At 56.3% G+C, this 16389-nt stretch overlaps 2 protein-coding genes across 7 annotated transcripts; both read right to left on the bottom strand.

Annotated features, from left to right (window-relative positions):
• Positions 1 to 1959: 1959 nt before the first annotated feature.
• On the bottom strand, positions 1960 to 4982 carry FAM174C (family with sequence similarity 174 member C). Its single transcript, XM_043912681.1, has 3 exons — positions 4569 to 4982; positions 3145 to 3261; positions 1960 to 2329 (listed from the first exon to the last, which is right to left on the bottom strand). Coding segments are annotated over exons 1-3 (390 nt in total). The 5' UTR covers positions 4841 to 4982; the 3' UTR covers positions 1960 to 2328.
• Positions 4983 to 5514: 532 nt separating this feature from the next.
• LOC122700081 (cold inducible RNA binding protein) lies at positions 5515 to 10679 on the bottom strand. 6 transcript variants are annotated; one of them, XM_043912675.1, is made up of 9 exons: positions 10501 to 10655; positions 9311 to 9419; positions 9119 to 9225; positions 8887 to 9025; positions 8729 to 8810; positions 8577 to 8644; positions 6928 to 7042; positions 6194 to 6327; positions 5515 to 6039 (listed from the first exon to the last, which is right to left on the bottom strand). In XM_043912675.1, the coding sequence occupies exons 2-9, from the start codon at positions 9411 to 9413 to the stop codon at positions 5660 to 5662; spliced, it is 1128 nt and encodes a 375-aa protein (XP_043768610.1). In that variant the 5' UTR covers positions 9414 to 9419; positions 10501 to 10655; the 3' UTR covers positions 5515 to 5659. The 6 variants fall into 6 exon arrangements, with proteins under 6 accessions (XP_043768610.1, XP_043768611.1, XP_043768612.1 ...); XM_043912676.1 differs by having other exon boundaries at positions 5515 to 6036; XM_043912677.1 differs by lacking the exon at positions 9119 to 9225 and having other exon boundaries at positions 10501 to 10679.
• Between the last annotated feature and the right edge of the window lie 5710 nt (positions 10680 to 16389).

Below are 16389 nucleotides of genomic sequence, written 5' to 3'. Positions count from 1 at the left end.
GGTGTGTTCCCGGCTCAGGATGGCAGAGCTCGGGGTCTCTCCTGACCTCATTAGAGTAATTAATGTGCCTTTTGAAGCTGGAGAAATTGCTCAGAGCTGTGGGAAAGGGGCGCAGATCACAGGGGGGGCGGGCCGTGGACGGTGTCTGCGTGCCTGTTAAAAGCGTGTCCCAGTGAGTCAGGCACAGAGAGAGCCCGAGTGACAGAGAGGGACAGACGGAAACGGAGGGGGGCCGAGGGAGAGGCAGTGCAGATGGTGAGAGACACCAATAGGGAGGTAAGCAAGGCTTCAGAATCAAATAAAGATAGAGACACAGAGACAAAAAAGCAGAGATGCGTGGAAAGACCCACAGGTGGAACAGATGGGGAGAGAGCAGCGGGGTTGGGTTGGGGGATGTCATCTCAGTGCCTCCCTGGGACTGTGGCCTCAGTTCCTCAGCCTTCCCTGGTTACTGGGGACCTGCTGGCCACTCTGTACAAGGTTCTGCCAAAGAATGGTAGTGGGCAGTCAGGGAGGACCTCCTGGAGGTGGCAGCAGTGCATCAGAAGGGGAAAAGGAATTGTGAGCAGCCTTGGGCATGATGGGAGATATTGCCAACAGAGAAGGAAGTCAACTGTGAGCCAACGCAAAGGACCCGGCTGGAGGTAGGGGGGACCAGCTGTGACAGAGATGGTGCTTCTTCAGGAATCCAGGCTCAGGCTGGGCGGGAAGGGTCAGCAGGTCTGAGGGAGACTGGCCAGTGGGGCTGATGAGGCTTGAGTGGGCAGCACGCTCAGACCACCCCATGGTGGACATGGCAGCAAGGTGGAGCTGAGGTGTGAGAAACAGGGCCCCAGCCGAGCCTATTTCCCCACCTGTACAAAGTTTGGCTCAGGCCACACCTGGGACTGTAGGCCAACAGGGTAGAGACTGTGCGGCACAAGGCTGCCACCTGGTGGCAGCTCCCTCTGATGACAGCTCCTTCTAACAACGTGGCCTCCATGCTTTCAGCCAGAGGCCTGAGGGTAACCTCAGGCTGGGCACAGAGCTACAGGCCAGCCACAGTGGTCCTGCTTTCCACAACCACATTTATAGGGTGCAGGGGGGAACAGGCCAGAGCCAGACTCTGCCTAGAAACAAGGCCCACAGAGGAACTCATCAAGCCCATCACAAGGGATGGGAACCAAGGTACTCCAGTGGGACTCAGATGACCAGTATGGGCCTCAGACGGTCAACATGGGGACTGAAACACCCCTATGGGGTCAGGTGCCAGGATGAATCCAAGATTATGAGGATGGGGACTGAGGTACCCCTAAGGGGTTCAGGTGCCCAGAATGGGGATCAGTTGCCCTGATGGGACTCAAGATGCCTGAAAGGGGTTTAAGTTCCAGATATGGGACTGAGGTGGCCAAGATGGGCACTGAGCCACACGCTGTGGAATTCAGGTGTCCCCGTGGGACTCGGGAGGCCAGAACAGAGGCCTGAGTGCCAGCACAGATTGCCTGGGATGGGGGATCAGGTTCACCAGTGATTTCACTGGAGGCTGAAATGAGGGCAGGGTGGGCACGGGGAGCCTCGGCTGGCTCCAGACCTGGATGCTGCAGCCTGGGGCTCTGTGAGAAATGACTCTGGAGTAGTAGTGTGTGGTGAAGCAGAGGACACCACCTTTGAGGGGCCCTGGGCTGAAGTCGGCCTGGAAGGGAAGCCCTTAAGCAGTTTGGTGGACAAATAGGAGTTCTCCTTTACTAAGCCTAGAGGTAACTAGTGGCAGGGTCTTCTTCCAGACAGGTGGGGGCAGGTCTCCCCCATCTCTATCCCTCCTTTGTGGGATTCCCCATGGGACCCTCTGAACAGCTAGGGATGATCCAGATGGTCACAGGTGGGAGAACTGAGGCTGACATGGACCCAGATCTGCTTGCCCCCTGCCCCACCCGTGAGCCAGGGCGCCGGGTCTGGCCCGCTGTGGAGCTGGGTACCAGCTACAAAAGCACTGCTGCCTTTATTGTCCCCGCCCCAGAGGAACGGTGCTCCCAGACAGGACACCCAGCCTGCCCGCCTTCTAGGCCTCAGCCTGGGGCTGCTGCATTCCCACCAGTGAGGGCGACTGATATAAGTCACATCATGGCCAGGGGCCTCAGAGTCCTGTGTGGGGCTGCAGGTGCCCCTCTGGCTTCCACCTGGTAACCTGGGCAGTCCTGTCTGCAGGGAGGGCTGAGTTGGCTTCCAGTGGGCCGGGAGGGCCCCACACACACTCTCTGGTCCAGGCAGGGTGTTCCAAGCACTGGGAGGGCCCCTGCCTTTCATCCTTCCCCCAGGGCCACTGGAAATGCTGCCTTCCCGAACCAAACATCTGGAAAGGAGGAGTAGAAGGTGGTGAGAAATGTGGGTGAGCCCACCCCACTTTGCCCCCACCCAGCTGTGTTTGAGGCTGAGTGCTGAGCCCTCTAACATCCCAGCCCCTGCCCCTAGCCTGCAGGCCTTGCTGACTCCCGACCTGGGGGGAAAAGCCGTAGGTGCCGTAGCCAGGAGATGCAGACACCAGAGGGATTCGTAGACCATACCCACGCCTCCCTCTGGGGGTAGGAAGGGGGCCAGAAAGTCAGAATCATCCTACGGTCTCCAAGCTTCTGGGCCTGAGCCTGCAACATGCTGGGGTTAAAGGGGCCATCAATCCCACTCAGGCAGTCGCTGGCCCTGAGCCCAAAGCCCCTGGGTCACCTCAGTTGTCAACCCACTCTCTTCTCTGCTCTCCCTGTGTCTGAGACACTCTTCCTAGGGCTGGGCGCTGGAGAGGCAGTCTCAGACCCATCCCGCAGCTTTGGTAGCACCTGGCAGGAATCCTCCATCTCTGACACTTATCTTGGCCTTCAGTGTCAGGCAAAGAGGAAGTGCTCACCTACTCCAACCATACAGCTAGTTCCCATGTTAAAGAAATGGGAAACTAAAAAAAAAAAAGAAATGGGAAACTGAAACTGTGAGACAGGGGCCTCAGATGAGGCCATGCAGCCTGTGACAGCAAAACAGTGCTCACTCCAGGCCCATCCCTGCTGCTGGGTGCTGACTATGCTGAGCACAGGCACAGGTGATCCACCTGACTCTCTTCCTGCTGATCCCACCCCCAATCCACCCAAGGAGCCCCTGAAAGTGTGTAGAGTGCTACCCTACCATCTCAGGTTCCTTGTCTCAAAGACTGTCTCCTCATCACTGTCCATCGAGGTCATCTCGGTGGGGTCCTCGGTGTTGGCCAGGAGCCCATATCTCCTCCTCTGTGGCTTTTTCAATCTGAAAGCAGGCCCAGGCTCACTCAGTGACTCTCTCACGACCTCTCCGTGAAGCTGCTGACCCCCTGTCCAGCTTCCCACCTTTCCCCATAATCCTCCTCTGCATGACTCCCAAAGCCTTGCAGTGTACCTTCCCGGCTTAATTGCACTTCTTCTCACAAAGGTCACAACGATCGTCAATTGCTCTTATATCAATAACAAAAGGTGGACATCTCCCTTGGCAGCCCCCCCCCCACCCCCGAGCTAGGACCCTTGGCGGGGGGGGGGGGCAGTTTCTCCCACTATACAGATAAGAAGACTGAGTCTCAGAGAAAGTATTAGGGTTTGCCAGAAACATCAAGTTAAGAGCTGTCTCAGACAGAAGCTCTGGCTCCCGACCACCACCAGGGAAACCGCGAGGTCTCTATGAGGCCTCTATGATGGATACAGCGTGCAGTGACATGGAGACAAGCGTTGTGCACCCACAGCAGTGTTCGAGGAAGACAGAAAATGCCCGTTGAAAGCGCCTGAACATGGTCAGCTCTGTGGGACACAGGCTCTCTGGAGATCAACCCGAGAGGAAGCCAAATGCGGAGGTCAGGGGCCCGAGGAGGGGCCAAAGGGCCCGCACCAGGCAAGGGGTATGCCTCGGGAAAAGCAAAGTGAAAGAAAGTGAAGTCGCTTCAGTTGTGTCCGACTCTTTGCGACCCCATGGACTGCAGCCTGCCAGGCTCCTCCGTCCAAGGGATTCTCCAGGCCAGAATACTGGAGTGGGTTGCCTTTCCCTTCTCCAGGGGATTTTCCCAACCCAGGGATCGAACCCAGGTCTCCCGTATTGCAGGCGGGAAAAGCAAGAGGGTCCTCAACTCGGGGGAGCATGGGCAGAACCTAGACACCGATAATCATGTCCAGCCCTAGACTGAACAGGAGCAGCAAAGCGCCGGGGCAGGCTCCGGTCTGGCACCGGCCGGGCTGTGAGCATTAACTATAGGGAACGATGCGGCCAGCCCCGGCTCGCAGACGCAAATTGGAATGGTGGCCGCGACGCTCGTCGCCAGGCTGGCGGAGCCGCATAGTGTTCCGGAGACTCCCGGTGCCCTACGCAACCCACAACCTCTCGCCTCCGAGGCTCCCTCTGGAAAACTAGCAGCAGCAGCACCCAAACTTCAGAAAAAAATAACAGCGCATCACGTGACTTTCTTACCGCACCACCCCCCTCCACCAGCCACGTGACGCTAGCGCACTGGGCTTCAGGCGCCTAAGCACGTGGGGCGCGAGCCCCGCGAGGATTGGCCGCGCCCGGGCGGCGGCGGCGTGCGCCTGACGCACCTGAATGCCCGGATGAGGAAGTAGAGCGCGGCCAGAACGATGAGGCCCGTGACCACGTAGAGAGAGCGCAGCAGTGGCGAGCCCGGCGAGCCCGGCGGCCGCGGATGTGTGTTGTTGTGCGGTGCAGCCGGCTGGCTCCCGTTCGTCACGACGGGCGGCGGCGGCAACGTGGCCTGTGGTGACGGGGTCGTGTCCTCGGCTCCGCAAAGCAGTGGCGGCAGCAAGAGCGCCGACAGCAGCAGGAGCAGCGGCGGCAGCAAGCGCGGCCCCATGGCCCGGCGGAAGCGCTAGTTGCGCCCCGCCCCCCTTTAGGCGCTGTCATTCAATGGCGTGGGGCAGTGTCAGCCAACGGGATTCAGGGGCGTGGCCTCGTAGCCGGAAATGCCAAGCCACTCCCCCGGCCGTTCACCTCACTTCACCTGGGCTCTTGTTTCCCCGCGTCCAGAGCCGGCCGGCTCCTCGCTCAGCCTGCTCCCGAGGGCTCGAAGCCTCAGTCCTGTCTCCCGACTGGAGCGTGAGCACCGCGGCCGCCCCGCACGCCACGTCGGGAGCGGGTTATTGGAAACACCTACCAGTGTCAGGGACTTTGATGCGGAGGCAGATGCGACGGGATCCGGCGGGCCTCCCTCCCAGGTGGGCCCTGGGAACATTTGCGTCCCCACCCAACTAGCCCTGGGCTACGATAACAGCTGCGCGGTGGCACACTGGGCCTGATCCTCCCGTGGAGGAGACATCCAGGCCCCGAACCTGCACATCCTGCTTTTGGGGGTGGGGGAGACCAGAAGAGACCAAACACATCCCGTGGGAGAAGCAGGGAGTTAAGCCAGTGACCTGGGCCTCACAGGGCCACACCCTGCTCGGAGTTAATACAACCAGCCCAGAGCCCGAGGCAGTGGAACCACGGCTCAAGCCTAAAGTTCTGCACCCCAAGACTGGGGCAGAAAGCAAGCAGCTTGGGAGCAAGGCCACCAGCCCCGTGGGCTGCAAAGATGAAGATGCCCAAGGTCACCACCAAGACCTCAGCCTGGGCTCTGGGAGAGATGCCTGCCCCCCCTGGGATGGGGGACCCAAGGGACCACCTCCTCCTCTGCTCAGTCTGGCCACACCCTCAGACCCTGAGAGAACAGTCCCAGGGGAACAGCCCAAGGCGGCAATGAGCTGTCAAGCTTGTCTTCCTGGTTTGATTCCAGCTCATGCCCAGAAGGAAGGCCGAAACAGGTTTTCTCCAGTGGACTCTCCACCACACCCCTTCCATCTGGACCACCCCTGCAGAATCGGTGTCCGCCCTCCACACCACGCCCCAAACGAGACTCAAGATTTGTGGGTGGACACACCATCCCTTTATTCAAACGTGACTTCCACGCTTTCTTGTCACATCGCGGGTGAGGACCGACCGCCTTGCCAGCACCACAGGCCTGTCCTCCTGGAGCACCTTGAACCCCGTGCCCCAACCTTGCCAGTAAAACATCTGCTGAAAAGATAGGAGGGATTGGGGGGAGCACAAGGGCCACTCCAGCAGGAGGCGAAGACACTGTCCCCAATGGATCAAGGTGCCAGGAGGGGAGAACCCACTGCAAGGGCCTGGGCCAAAGGGCCACATGCCTCCCGCCCCAGGAAGCACTTACAGGCGACGGGCTGCGAGGGCAGGCATCCGTGCCTCTGGCTCGATCCTGGGTAGAGTCCCTCCTGGGACAGGAACCCCAGGTCAACACTGTTCTCAGGCCACACTTCCTCCGGGTCACACTGACTTCCATTCAACCTGCCAAAGCAAACGAGTGTTAGCCCTTACCCCCTGGCAGAGCTGAGCTCCCCTCCCTGCTTCCCCCAGAACAATCCACAGCTCCTGGGAGGGTCTCAAGCTAGTCATCGGGGCCAACCTGAGGCCCCGCCATGAGCAGGCCTGAGCCTTTCAGATGGGTCAGGCTACCTTCCACTCTTAAGCAGAGCCAGCCACCCACTTGGGACGGAGCTGCTTAGAAAACAGCACAAGCTCTGGGAAAAATGTCATGGCAGCAGCAAACACCGTAGAGAACTAGTTAGGAGTGTGACTTAAAGAGGTCTGGAAAAGACAGTCAATTGATGAACAAAAAATTCCAAAAGGCAGGGCGTTTGGTGGTCTCCAATCCTACTATCGGGTGGAACCTACCGGTGAAGCTCAACTGCCCAGGCTGCTCGCCTGGCTGCAGGTGGGGAAGGGCAAATGGCTGGGGCCTGCCTTTGGTTCCACCTTGTATTTAAAAAAAAAAAGGAAAAAAAATAGAAAAGCAAAAAAGTCAAAGGAACATTCCCCGGGTAATATGGCTTTCCTTTCATATGAGCGCCCGAGAGAGGAGGAATGCGGACGAGCAAAAGGAGTTACCTCGGTGACAGGACTATCTCCACATATGAGCTAGCCCAGGGAGCGGCTTGCGTCTCAGAGGGTTCTGTTGGGCGCACAACACTTCTGTCCTCCGAGGGGCTGCAGCTTCCATAGGCTAGCAGAGAATGCTCAGAACTTGTAAAGCAACAGCAGAGCTAGCTAATGAGCCAGTCAGTCTGTGGTCACCCAGGGACACTGTCTGCATCCGCTCGCTCTCTGGCCTGATTCTAGATTAAGGGGCTCAGGGTCAGCGTTGGGCGCCCCCATGTCCACTGTCCCTGCTAGGCTGCCCGCCCATCGAGCCCTCCAGCTGCCATGGCCAGAAGAATCCCGGGGCTGCCCTGCAGTCCGAGAGCCCACTCCCGTCACCCACCTGCTCGCCTAACTGGGTGGGGGCAGTCGGCGGTCACAGGGGCCCAGCCAGCGTCACTGGCTCTACCTTCCTCCTCTAGCTCTGGGAGCTGCAGGTAGGATGGCAGCCCTAGTCCTCTAGCTGCCCGCTCTGCTCTACTCTGCCTGCTTCAAGCTGGCAGCAGGACGCGTGTGGTGCGATCAAAGGGAGATGCTCAGAGCGAGGTTCATTCAGACAGTCTTTTAATCAGCTTCGTGAAGCCAAAGAAAACGGCATACAAGGATTCCTCAACCACTTCAAATACAACAGTGATGGCATATGTGTATGACTTCCAGTAAAAAAGGACAATATAAACACACATTGTCAAGAACCTCTTGGGGACTGTGGGTCGCCCAGGACAGGCGGGCAGCCCGGGCACCTCCACTGCCTCCTGCACGGTCTGACCACGCTACACTCAGAAATGTTACACCAAGTTGGAAAAAAGCCACAGCTTGCTCAGCTTCCGACAAAGAGAGCGGATCCAGAGTTCGTTCAACCTCAAAAAGGAGCAACCTCACGGGGTTGACCCCACTGAAAAGAAACGAAAATGGCAACACAACCAAAAACAAAAACAAAACCCTCACAACCCCCAGTTATTTTCTAAAAAATCTCTTGGCTAGTGGTAAAAAGGTTAAAAGTAAAACTGGAAGTGCTTTTCAAAATGATTTAAAAACCCTTAAAAACAATGCACTTCCTTAAAAAGCAAAGGGCAGCAGTGAGGCCATCTGGGGGTCAGAAGCAGTCAGGCTGTGTTTGACAAGATCAGAACCAACAAAACTACAGAAGTGGGCACAAGGAGGCGTGGTCACTACACACTAACGATGCAGCGGCGCTCCCCAAATCCTTAAACACACAGCCATTGGAAGGACGATCTCGAGCAGGAAGGATTTTTACTCGTTGTGTGTAGCTGAGAACAAGAAGCAGGCACAGTGTAAAGGCGCGGAAGCAGACGGCAAGAGGCAGCAGTCCACGCCTGGCCCGGCCCTGGGGGCCCAGCCCTGCAGCCTCAGGAGCAACCAACCCCCCCACAGCCGAGGGTGGCGGTGGCCCACACGCACGGATGCTGCCTGCCCACTCTGCTCAGAGGCCCTGGATCTCCCTTTTCTCCTTGGTCAGTAGAAGTGGCTGCTGGCACCAAGACCCGAGAGGGCAGTCTTGTCCCTTACAGGGTCAGCAGAGTAACCAGCTCTGATCGAGACTGGCAGAGCGCACCGAGGCGCACTGAGCTCCCACCACCAGCCCTTGGAGTGCCACTTACCATAACTGTCGTAGCTATCTCTGTAGGACCCGCCAGAGCTCCGGTCGTACCCGCCACCCTGACTCCGGCTGCAAGAAGGACAAAGATGGGCATGGAGGGCACCTCAGGGGGTTTCCACCAGCCCCCACCCTCTGCAGGACCGCTGCCCCCACCTGCTGTAGTAGTCTCTGGAGCTTCCATAGCCCCCACTCCTGGACTCGAACCTGCTCCCCCCATAGCCGCGGTCCCCACCTCCTACAGAGGGCACAGAAGGAAAAGTGTCAGCTCCTGCAGCAATGCCCCCCACCTCATCCCCGCAGGTGGCACTCACCTCTGGAGAAACCACGGCCCCGGCCCCGGCCCCCGCGGAAGAAGCCCCGGCCTCCAGCAGAGCCACCTCGGTATCCACGGGATCGGTTATCAGATGACTTGCCTGCCTGGTCCACCCGGATCTGCCGCCCATCCACAGACTGGAGACCAAGAGTGAACACAGTAAGCCTCTACACCTCCCGCCCTAGGTCTGCAGCCCAGACCCTCCGGACCCCAAAGTGGCCACCCCTCACCTTCCCATTCATAGCCATCATGGCGTCCTTGGCATCGTCGATGTTTTCAAAGGTGACAAACCCAAAGCCCCTGGATCGCTGGGTCTCCCTGTCTTTCACGACCACCACTGTGCAGTAGAGAGGTCTGAGGTCAGGACCCCGCCCTCCCTGTGTGCAGCCCTGCTCAGCCACCTCCTCTGGCACCAGTCTCACCTTCAGAGATCTGTCCGTACTTTGAGAAGACCTGCTCCAGTGACTGCTCATTGGTGTCAAAACTCAGCCCTCCGACGAAAAGCTTGCCCTCATCTGATGCCATGGTGGCCTGAGGAAAACACCATTGAAATACTCTTAGGTCCTGCAGGGGCTTCCAAACTCACCCCTCCCTATTTTACTTTAAACAAGAAACATATGCTCATGGGGGAAACCGTGAGAAATTATTTAGCTGCCCTTTAACTGTCCCAAGCCAACACCCAGTACTTCATCTCAAACAAGCCCTTAATTCCTTTATCACTTCGGGCCCTTTGCCTCTACTCTGAGCGTGGGCCAAGTCCACCCCTCTCAGCCAATACTCGGAGCTCCGAGAGCTGGGTCCACACCGCGGTTCTGCCGCGCTCGTCAGTGCTACTTGACCATGGGGCCCCCAAACTCCAGCCTGGTGACACCCTCACAGGAGGTTTAACACTGAACCCTTAAAGAGGGCATCGACCACCATTGCCATGGGCTGAGTGCACCTTGGCTTCCGCACTTTGCAAACACCGGAGGACTAAGTCCTAACCAGACCATCATGGCAAAGTGCTTGGTCCACTGGATGGTACTGTGCAGGGAGTGGCGGGGGAGCTGGAGCGGGGGCGGGGGGCGTCTGCGCTGGGATGCCAACGCAGGGCGGGATTGTGGGGCGGTGCTTAGATTGACCCTTTATGGGACACAGGCTTCCGCCAAGGACCCAGAAACAGGCCAGAAGGCGACCTGCAGCCGCGAAACTAGGACCCAAACTTAAGCCGTGGGTGGCAACGGTGCTGTGTTGCCCTCGCAGAAAGCCAATAGGAAAGCGGGGAGGAGCCCTGGCCCGGCCACGCCCAGCATGCGCATGCGCCCCCGCGCGCGTCCTGCGCCACTCCATCCGGGCATTGGCGCTCCCGCCATTTCAATAGGCGCTGTCTCGCGCTCGCGGCCGCCATTTTACGGAGATGTCACGCTCGCGGCAGGCCTGGCCCACAGGGAATGCCGTCCGGCCACGGCTCTACCCGGTCTACGCTGCCCCTCGCCGCTGGCGGGGCGGACTCCACCCCGTGCCCGCCCTGGCACCGCCCCCGCCCAAGGGCGTGCCGCCACCGCCCCGCCCAGCTAGCCGCAGGCCGCCCGCCGCCCCGGGCCCGTGGAGCCGGTGCCACCAGGGCCCTCACCACTGAGTTGGGCAGGTCCCTGGCGCAGGCGGGAAGACAGGACAGCAAAACGACTCGAGCCTCCTAACGCGCGAGTGAGGAGGGGGGCGCTGTGCGCCTGGCCTTATATAGTTCGCCGCCAGGCCCCGCCCCTGAGCTATCCTCCCCGCGCTGCGCCGGCCAATCCCAGGCCCTGGAGACCGTGGCTGTGCCTCATATTCATGAGCTGGGGGGCCGGGCCTGTAGCGGTCCCGCCCCCTCCCGCGCGTGGGCGCTGGGCACAGGGACGCGCGGGGTCCGCAGTCCCCAGCCAGTGAGTGGGGGGCGGGGCAGGTTCGCGGCGGGGCGGAGCGGACCTACTTCCGCATGCCAGCCCCCTGGCCTGTGGCGGAGAACAAAGGGTCTCTGGCGGATGCTGCCAGAGCATCTCCTGGGAACCTTCTGGGGGTGCCTGAAACCCCCAGTTTTGCGGTGCTCCAGCAATTACCGACTAACCAACCTCACTTAGGTACCCAGAACCACCCGAGATACAGTTCTCAGACACCCGAACCTTCATCTGAACCCCAGCATTAGTCCTTATAAATTTGCCAACCTAACAGACAACCCAGAACTCCTAGAACCTCAACTCTCCTGAATACACCACTTCATGTGGTCAGTCCCAAAGCCCGCCCAAACCCTAACACTGAGACAACTCCATTTATGTGGACCCCAGTATTCTCCACGATCCGAATTTTTCCTGCTTTCCAACTTTGTTTCCTTACAAATTCCAGACTGCATCCACACCTAATTCCCACCCCAATCCTGACTTCACCACGTCTGGTAGGTGGCACCCACACCCCACAGTCAGCCGGCCAGACATTTTTGTGCATCCCAGGCTCTAGATTGCAGACTGACCTTGACTTGGGCTCTCAAACCCACAGAGCTGGGCTCTGTGCCCAGCCCTGGAGTCTCCACTGCACCCCAACATTCAGCTCAGCCCCCAACTTCACTGTGTGCTCCAGCCCCTTCCCTTCTCCTCAAAGCACACTGTTTTGCACACCTAGAACCCACTCACCGCCCATGCCAGGGGCGTGCCACTTGGCTCCTCCCCATGAAACTTTTTCCTGTCTGGGAGTCCCAACACCTCTGCTACTGCAGAAATATTCACCCCCAAGGCTGTTCCCAGTTTCTCCTCTTGTCACCCCTTTCCCCCTGCCCAGGCCTTGCCTCATACTACCTTCTGTGGCCCTGAACCTGTAAGGCATGGTTCCGGCGAGGCAGAAAAGGAAAGACGACCTCAACAGAAGTAGGTTACCTTTATTCAGGCAAGGAGGGGCGACAGTCGGCCTAATGACCAGGCTGAGCGCCGAAAGGGATCAGGGAGGCTTCATACTTATAGGGAGGTTTGTGGAAGCGATAAGGGAAACGTCAATCAAGTGGGATATTTTGAGTATTCTTTTGTTGAGATGACACTTGTAGTTGGGCAGGGGGTGATAAGTCTTCTGGGCGGGTGTAGGGGGTGGTAGGTTTCCGGACAGGGGGTGGTAAGTTCCAGATAGATGCAGCTGGCCTGGAGCATCAGGATGGAACTAAAGTTATGCTTTGTTTTCTCCGAAGTTAGATGATTCAGCAAGGGGCCTTTGAGACTGTTGTTCTCTTTTCTAGGCCCAAAAGACTCCTTCATTCCAGACCCTGAAATCATAAGAAAAAGGGAAAAAGGGCGCCGTATCTCTCTGGCTACTTCCTGCTGGATAGGGGCGACGGTTTTGGGTCTGGAATGGAGGATCGTCCTAGGGCCCACAGTCTCCTTTTTCTGAGCTTGAGGTGAGGCTCTCGAGAAGAAGAATGGTCTTGACCTGATCTCGAGAGATGGCCAGAATCCGTTCTTGGAGAAACCTTTGAAAGAGATTAAAGAGACAGGGTCCAAATAAGAGGAATAGAATGATAAGTACCAATGGTCCCAGGAAAGGGAGCAACCAAGGGAGTATCTGTTGGAACAGGTTTTGGGGAATGTAAAGGTTTTGTAACTCTTTCCTGCGGCGTTCAATTCTGTCTCTAAGTTCTTTGACTCGGCCCTGGACTATGCCCGTTTCATTAACAAAATAGGAGCAGTCTTCTCCTAGGAAAAGGCAGGTCCCTCTCTTTTCTGCGGTGAGAACATCCTGAGGGGAGACAGTTACTAGGCCTATAGCAAGGATTAAGATTAGGAGTGCAGTTATGGTTAGAGAGACAGGGAGAGGCCAGTCAGGGTGAGGGGCAGAAGGCCCCGAGTTGGTGGTTGTTTGAATCTGAGGAGGAACAGTGCTCATTAGGATGTAGAATGATGTAGAGAATGAGAGTAAAGAAATCAATTTCGTCTGGAGTCAGGTTGTAGAAGGTTCCCTGGAGCCACAGTTGAGACACCAGTGTAGTCAGGTCTTTGAAGGAGGTTCCTGTTGGGGCGCTGATCCAGAGGTCTTGTAGTAGTTGGGTCAGGAACAGTTGTAGGTTGAAGGGAGTCCAGGTCATTCAGTGTCCTCTCCGATGGTTGACAGGGGTTGTCGCCGGGTGAATTTTAAGGAGGTGGGTCCTGTGAGGGAGACCTGATAGGTGTCATTTAAGGAGGACAGCGCAGGATTAGAGGTGACCCGTTTTAGACGAGAGAGGTGTACCCAGGAGGTGACCTTTTCGAGTTTAGCTGCAGTTGGGGTAAGGAGGATGACTTTGAATGGTCCCTGCCACTTTGGGGTTAGGTCACCCTGGGGATTATCAGACAGATAGACCATGTCCCCAATTTGTAAAGGGGGCAGGGAGGCTTGGGGGTCAGGGGCAGGCAGATTGTGGTTGACGTATCTCCAGAGGGCATTGCGGAGTTGCGCCAGCAGAGGGGAGTGTAGGAAGCTTGGTGTGGGAGGAGGTTCGGGGGGAGTCCAGGAGGGAGCATGGGCCTTCCATACATCACCCCAAAGGGGCTCAGCCCCAGGGGCTTTCTGGGCAAAGCCCGTATTCTGAGGAGAACAATTGGTAAAAGTTTAGTCCAATCCAGGTGTACCTCGAGGGTTAGTTTGGTAAGGGTTTCTTTGATTATTCTATTCATCCTTTCTACCTTTCCTGAGGACTGGGGACGGTATGGAATGTGAAATTTCCAGGGTATTTGTAAGAATTGGACAAGTTGTTGGGTGACCTTGGATGTAAATTCTGGGCCATTATCAGACTGTAGGGATGAAGGCAGCCCAAACCTGGGGATAATTTCTGTGAGGAGAATTTGGGCCACGGTGTGGGCTCTTTTGTTTGTAGTGGGAAATGCTTCTACCCATCCCGAAAATGTGTCTACAAGGACTAGTAGGTATCTGACTCTCCGGACCCGGGGCATATGAGTAAAGTCTATCTGCCAGTCTTGTGCTGGGAGGCTGCCTCGCATTTGATGGGTTGGAAAGGATGTCGGTTTAAGGTTGGAATTGGGGTTAGTACGTTGACATGTTTGACAGGAGTGGGTAAGGTTATCTAAATATTGTTGGTCAGCATTGGATATGGGGAAGTGGTTACGGAGGAACTGCTGGAGTGTTTTGGATGAGGGATGGAAAAGTGAGTGTAGATAAGAGAGGATTTCTCTGGTGGTGGGAGGGTCGGGTGGAGTCAGAGCTAAGATGACAGGGGACTGGAGGGAAGGATGGGACAGTGCTATCTCTTTTGCCTTCTGGTCTGCAGCATTGTTGTAGGCTGATATGAGACTTCCCTTTTGATGTCTCCTACAGTGGAGGACAGCGGCTTTGTTTGGTAAGAGTGCTGCCTCTAGAAGTTTGTGGATCAGGTCTGAATTAATAATAGGGGATCCCTTTTGGGTTAGGAAACCTCTTTTTCTCCATATTAGGATGTTTGAGTGAAGTATGTTATAGGCATATTTGGAGTCTGTGTGGATGTTAACCTTTAGATTTTTAGCCAGAGTTAAAGCTCTGGTGAGAGCTATCAGTTCTGCCTGTTGGGAGGTGGTGTGAGGTGGCAGCGGTGAAGCTTTAATTGTCTGTGTTTTATGATTGTGACGAAGGTCCCCCTGGATGATGGCATATCCTGCTGCAAACGGTGGGGATTTTTGAGAGCTGCCATCAACGAACCAGTGTGGGGTGTCTGGGTCTAGGATGGGCTGATCTGTTACATGTTGGAAGGGGTTTTGGGTAAGATCTACTGTTAGGCTGCAGCTATGTAAGAGGGAGTCTGTTGTAGAGGACATGGGTAATAAGCTGGCGGGGTTAAGGGGAGAGCAGGGGGAGAATGAGAGCTGAGGGTCGAGGAGAAAGGCATGTAGGACCTGTACCCTGGAAGGGGGAAGGGAGAGGAAAGCCCGATGTGACAGCAAGTCTCGGAAGGTGTGTGGAGAACAGACTGTTAAAGGGGCATGTCTAGAGAGTTTATTTGCTTTGGGTACGAGGGCTGCGATAGCAGCCATGGCCTGTATGCAGGGAGGCCACCCCTTGGTCACCATGTCCAGCTGTTTTGACAGATAGGCTGTGGGAGCCCAGCTGTCTCCAGCCCGCTGACATAGAAGCCCCAGGGCCTGTCCTTGGTTGGAATGTGCAAAGAGAAAGAATGGTCTGGTGTGATCTGGCAGGTGGAGAGTTGGCACTCGGAGGAGGCTCTGGGTGAGTTGGTGAAGAGGATTGGCCAGCGAGGAACGATTAAAGAGGGGCTCATCTAGACATCCTTTAGTTGCCTCATAGAGCGGCTTTGCAATGAGGGAGAAGTTGGGGATCCAGATACGGAAAAAATTTAGGAGGCCGAGGATAGACAGGAGTTCCCTTTTTGTTTTTGGAAGTGGACAGTTAATTAAGGCCCGGATTCTATCTGGGGGAATAGTTCTTTGTTGATGGGATATGGAAAGTCTCAGGTAGGTGACTTTTGTCTGGACTATTTGGGCCTTAGATTGGGATACCCGATAACCCCAGGATCCTAGGGCCCCAAGGAGTTTGGCAGTATGTTGGAGGCAGAGTTTTCGGGTTGAGCTACAAAGGAGGAGGTCATCTACGTATTGGAGGAGATGACTCGGGGCTAGGTTGAGAGTCTGTAGGTCCTTTTGTAAAGCCTGTCTAAAAAAGTGGGGACTGTCTCTGAACCCCTGGGGGAGAACTGTCCATGTTAGCTGTTGGGAAACGTGAGTCTCGGGGTCTTGCCAGGTGAAGGCGAAAAGAGGTTGGGAGAGGGGGTGGAGGGGGATGGTGAAAAAGGCGTCTTTGAGATCTAATACTGTGAAGTGGGTTGCAGTCGGGGGTATGGTAGACAGAAGGGTGTAAGGATTAGGGACTACTGGGAATGTCGGCATAATAGCCTCATTGATTTTTCTCAGGTCCTGGACCAGTCTCCAAGAGTTTGGTCCCTTTTTTACTGCCAGAATAGGGGTGTTGTGTGGTGAATGGGTAGGAATTAGGATAGAGGCTTGAAGAAGACGGTCTATGATAGGCTTAAGTCCCTTGTGGGCCTCTGGGGTGTGAGAATACTGTTGTTGGGTGATTATAGTCGAGGGGTCTTTTAGGGTAATGTGGACTGGGGGATGATGTTTGGCTATTGAGGGGTGATCAGTGTCCCAGACTTGGGGGTCTAAGGCAGGTAGATCTAAGGGAAGGTCAGGGGTGCGGGATAGGGACTGTCCAGGTGCCATTTGCATGCAGAATATAGAGACTGTATCGAGGGGGGGTATGGTAATAAAGACCCCCAATTTGGATAACACATCTCTCCCTAGAAATGCCATTGGGCACTGAGGCATTATAAGGAATGAGTGTATAAGGGTTGATTTTCCAAATTGACAGAGTAATGGAGGGCTGATTTTTGGCCTTAGGGGAACTCCAGAGACCCCCTTGATTGTGATTTCTGAGTCTTGAGTTGGGCCAGAGTAGGAAGTTAAGAGAGAGAAAGTGGCTCCAGTGTCTATTATAAAAGAGGTCTTTTTTCCGGCCACTACCC

Source organism: Cervus elaphus, chromosome 9, assembly GCF_910594005.1.
Source record: "Cervus elaphus chromosome 9, mCerEla1.1, whole genome shotgun sequence".
NCBI lineage: Eukaryota > Metazoa > Chordata > Mammalia > Artiodactyla > Cervidae > Cervus > Cervus elaphus.
The sequence above is the reverse complement of the archived record's forward strand: the minus strand, read 5'-3'. Positions and strand labels throughout refer to the sequence as shown.

Coding starts and splice junctions, on each gene's coding strand:
- FAM174C (XM_043912681.1), bottom strand. CDS start 4,840: ATGGGGCCGCGCTTGCTGCCGCCGCTGCTCCTGCTGCTGTCGGCGCTC. Junction 3,262..4,568: donor TTCCTCATCCGGGCATTCAG/GTGCGTCAGGCG, acceptor GCCTGCTTTCAG/ATTGAAAAAGCCACAGAGGA.
- LOC122700081 (XM_043912675.1), bottom strand. CDS start 9,413: ATGGCATCAGATGAGGGCAAGCTTTTCGTCGGAGGGCTGAGTTTTGAC. Junction 8,645..8,728: donor TCCAGAGACTACTACAGCAG/GTGGGGGCAGCG, acceptor TCCTTCTTGCAG/CCGGAGTCAGGGTGGCGGGT. Junction 7,043..8,576: donor AGATAGCTACGACAGTTATG/GTAAGTGGCACT, acceptor ATTCTCTGCTAG/CCTATGGAAGCTGCAGCCCC.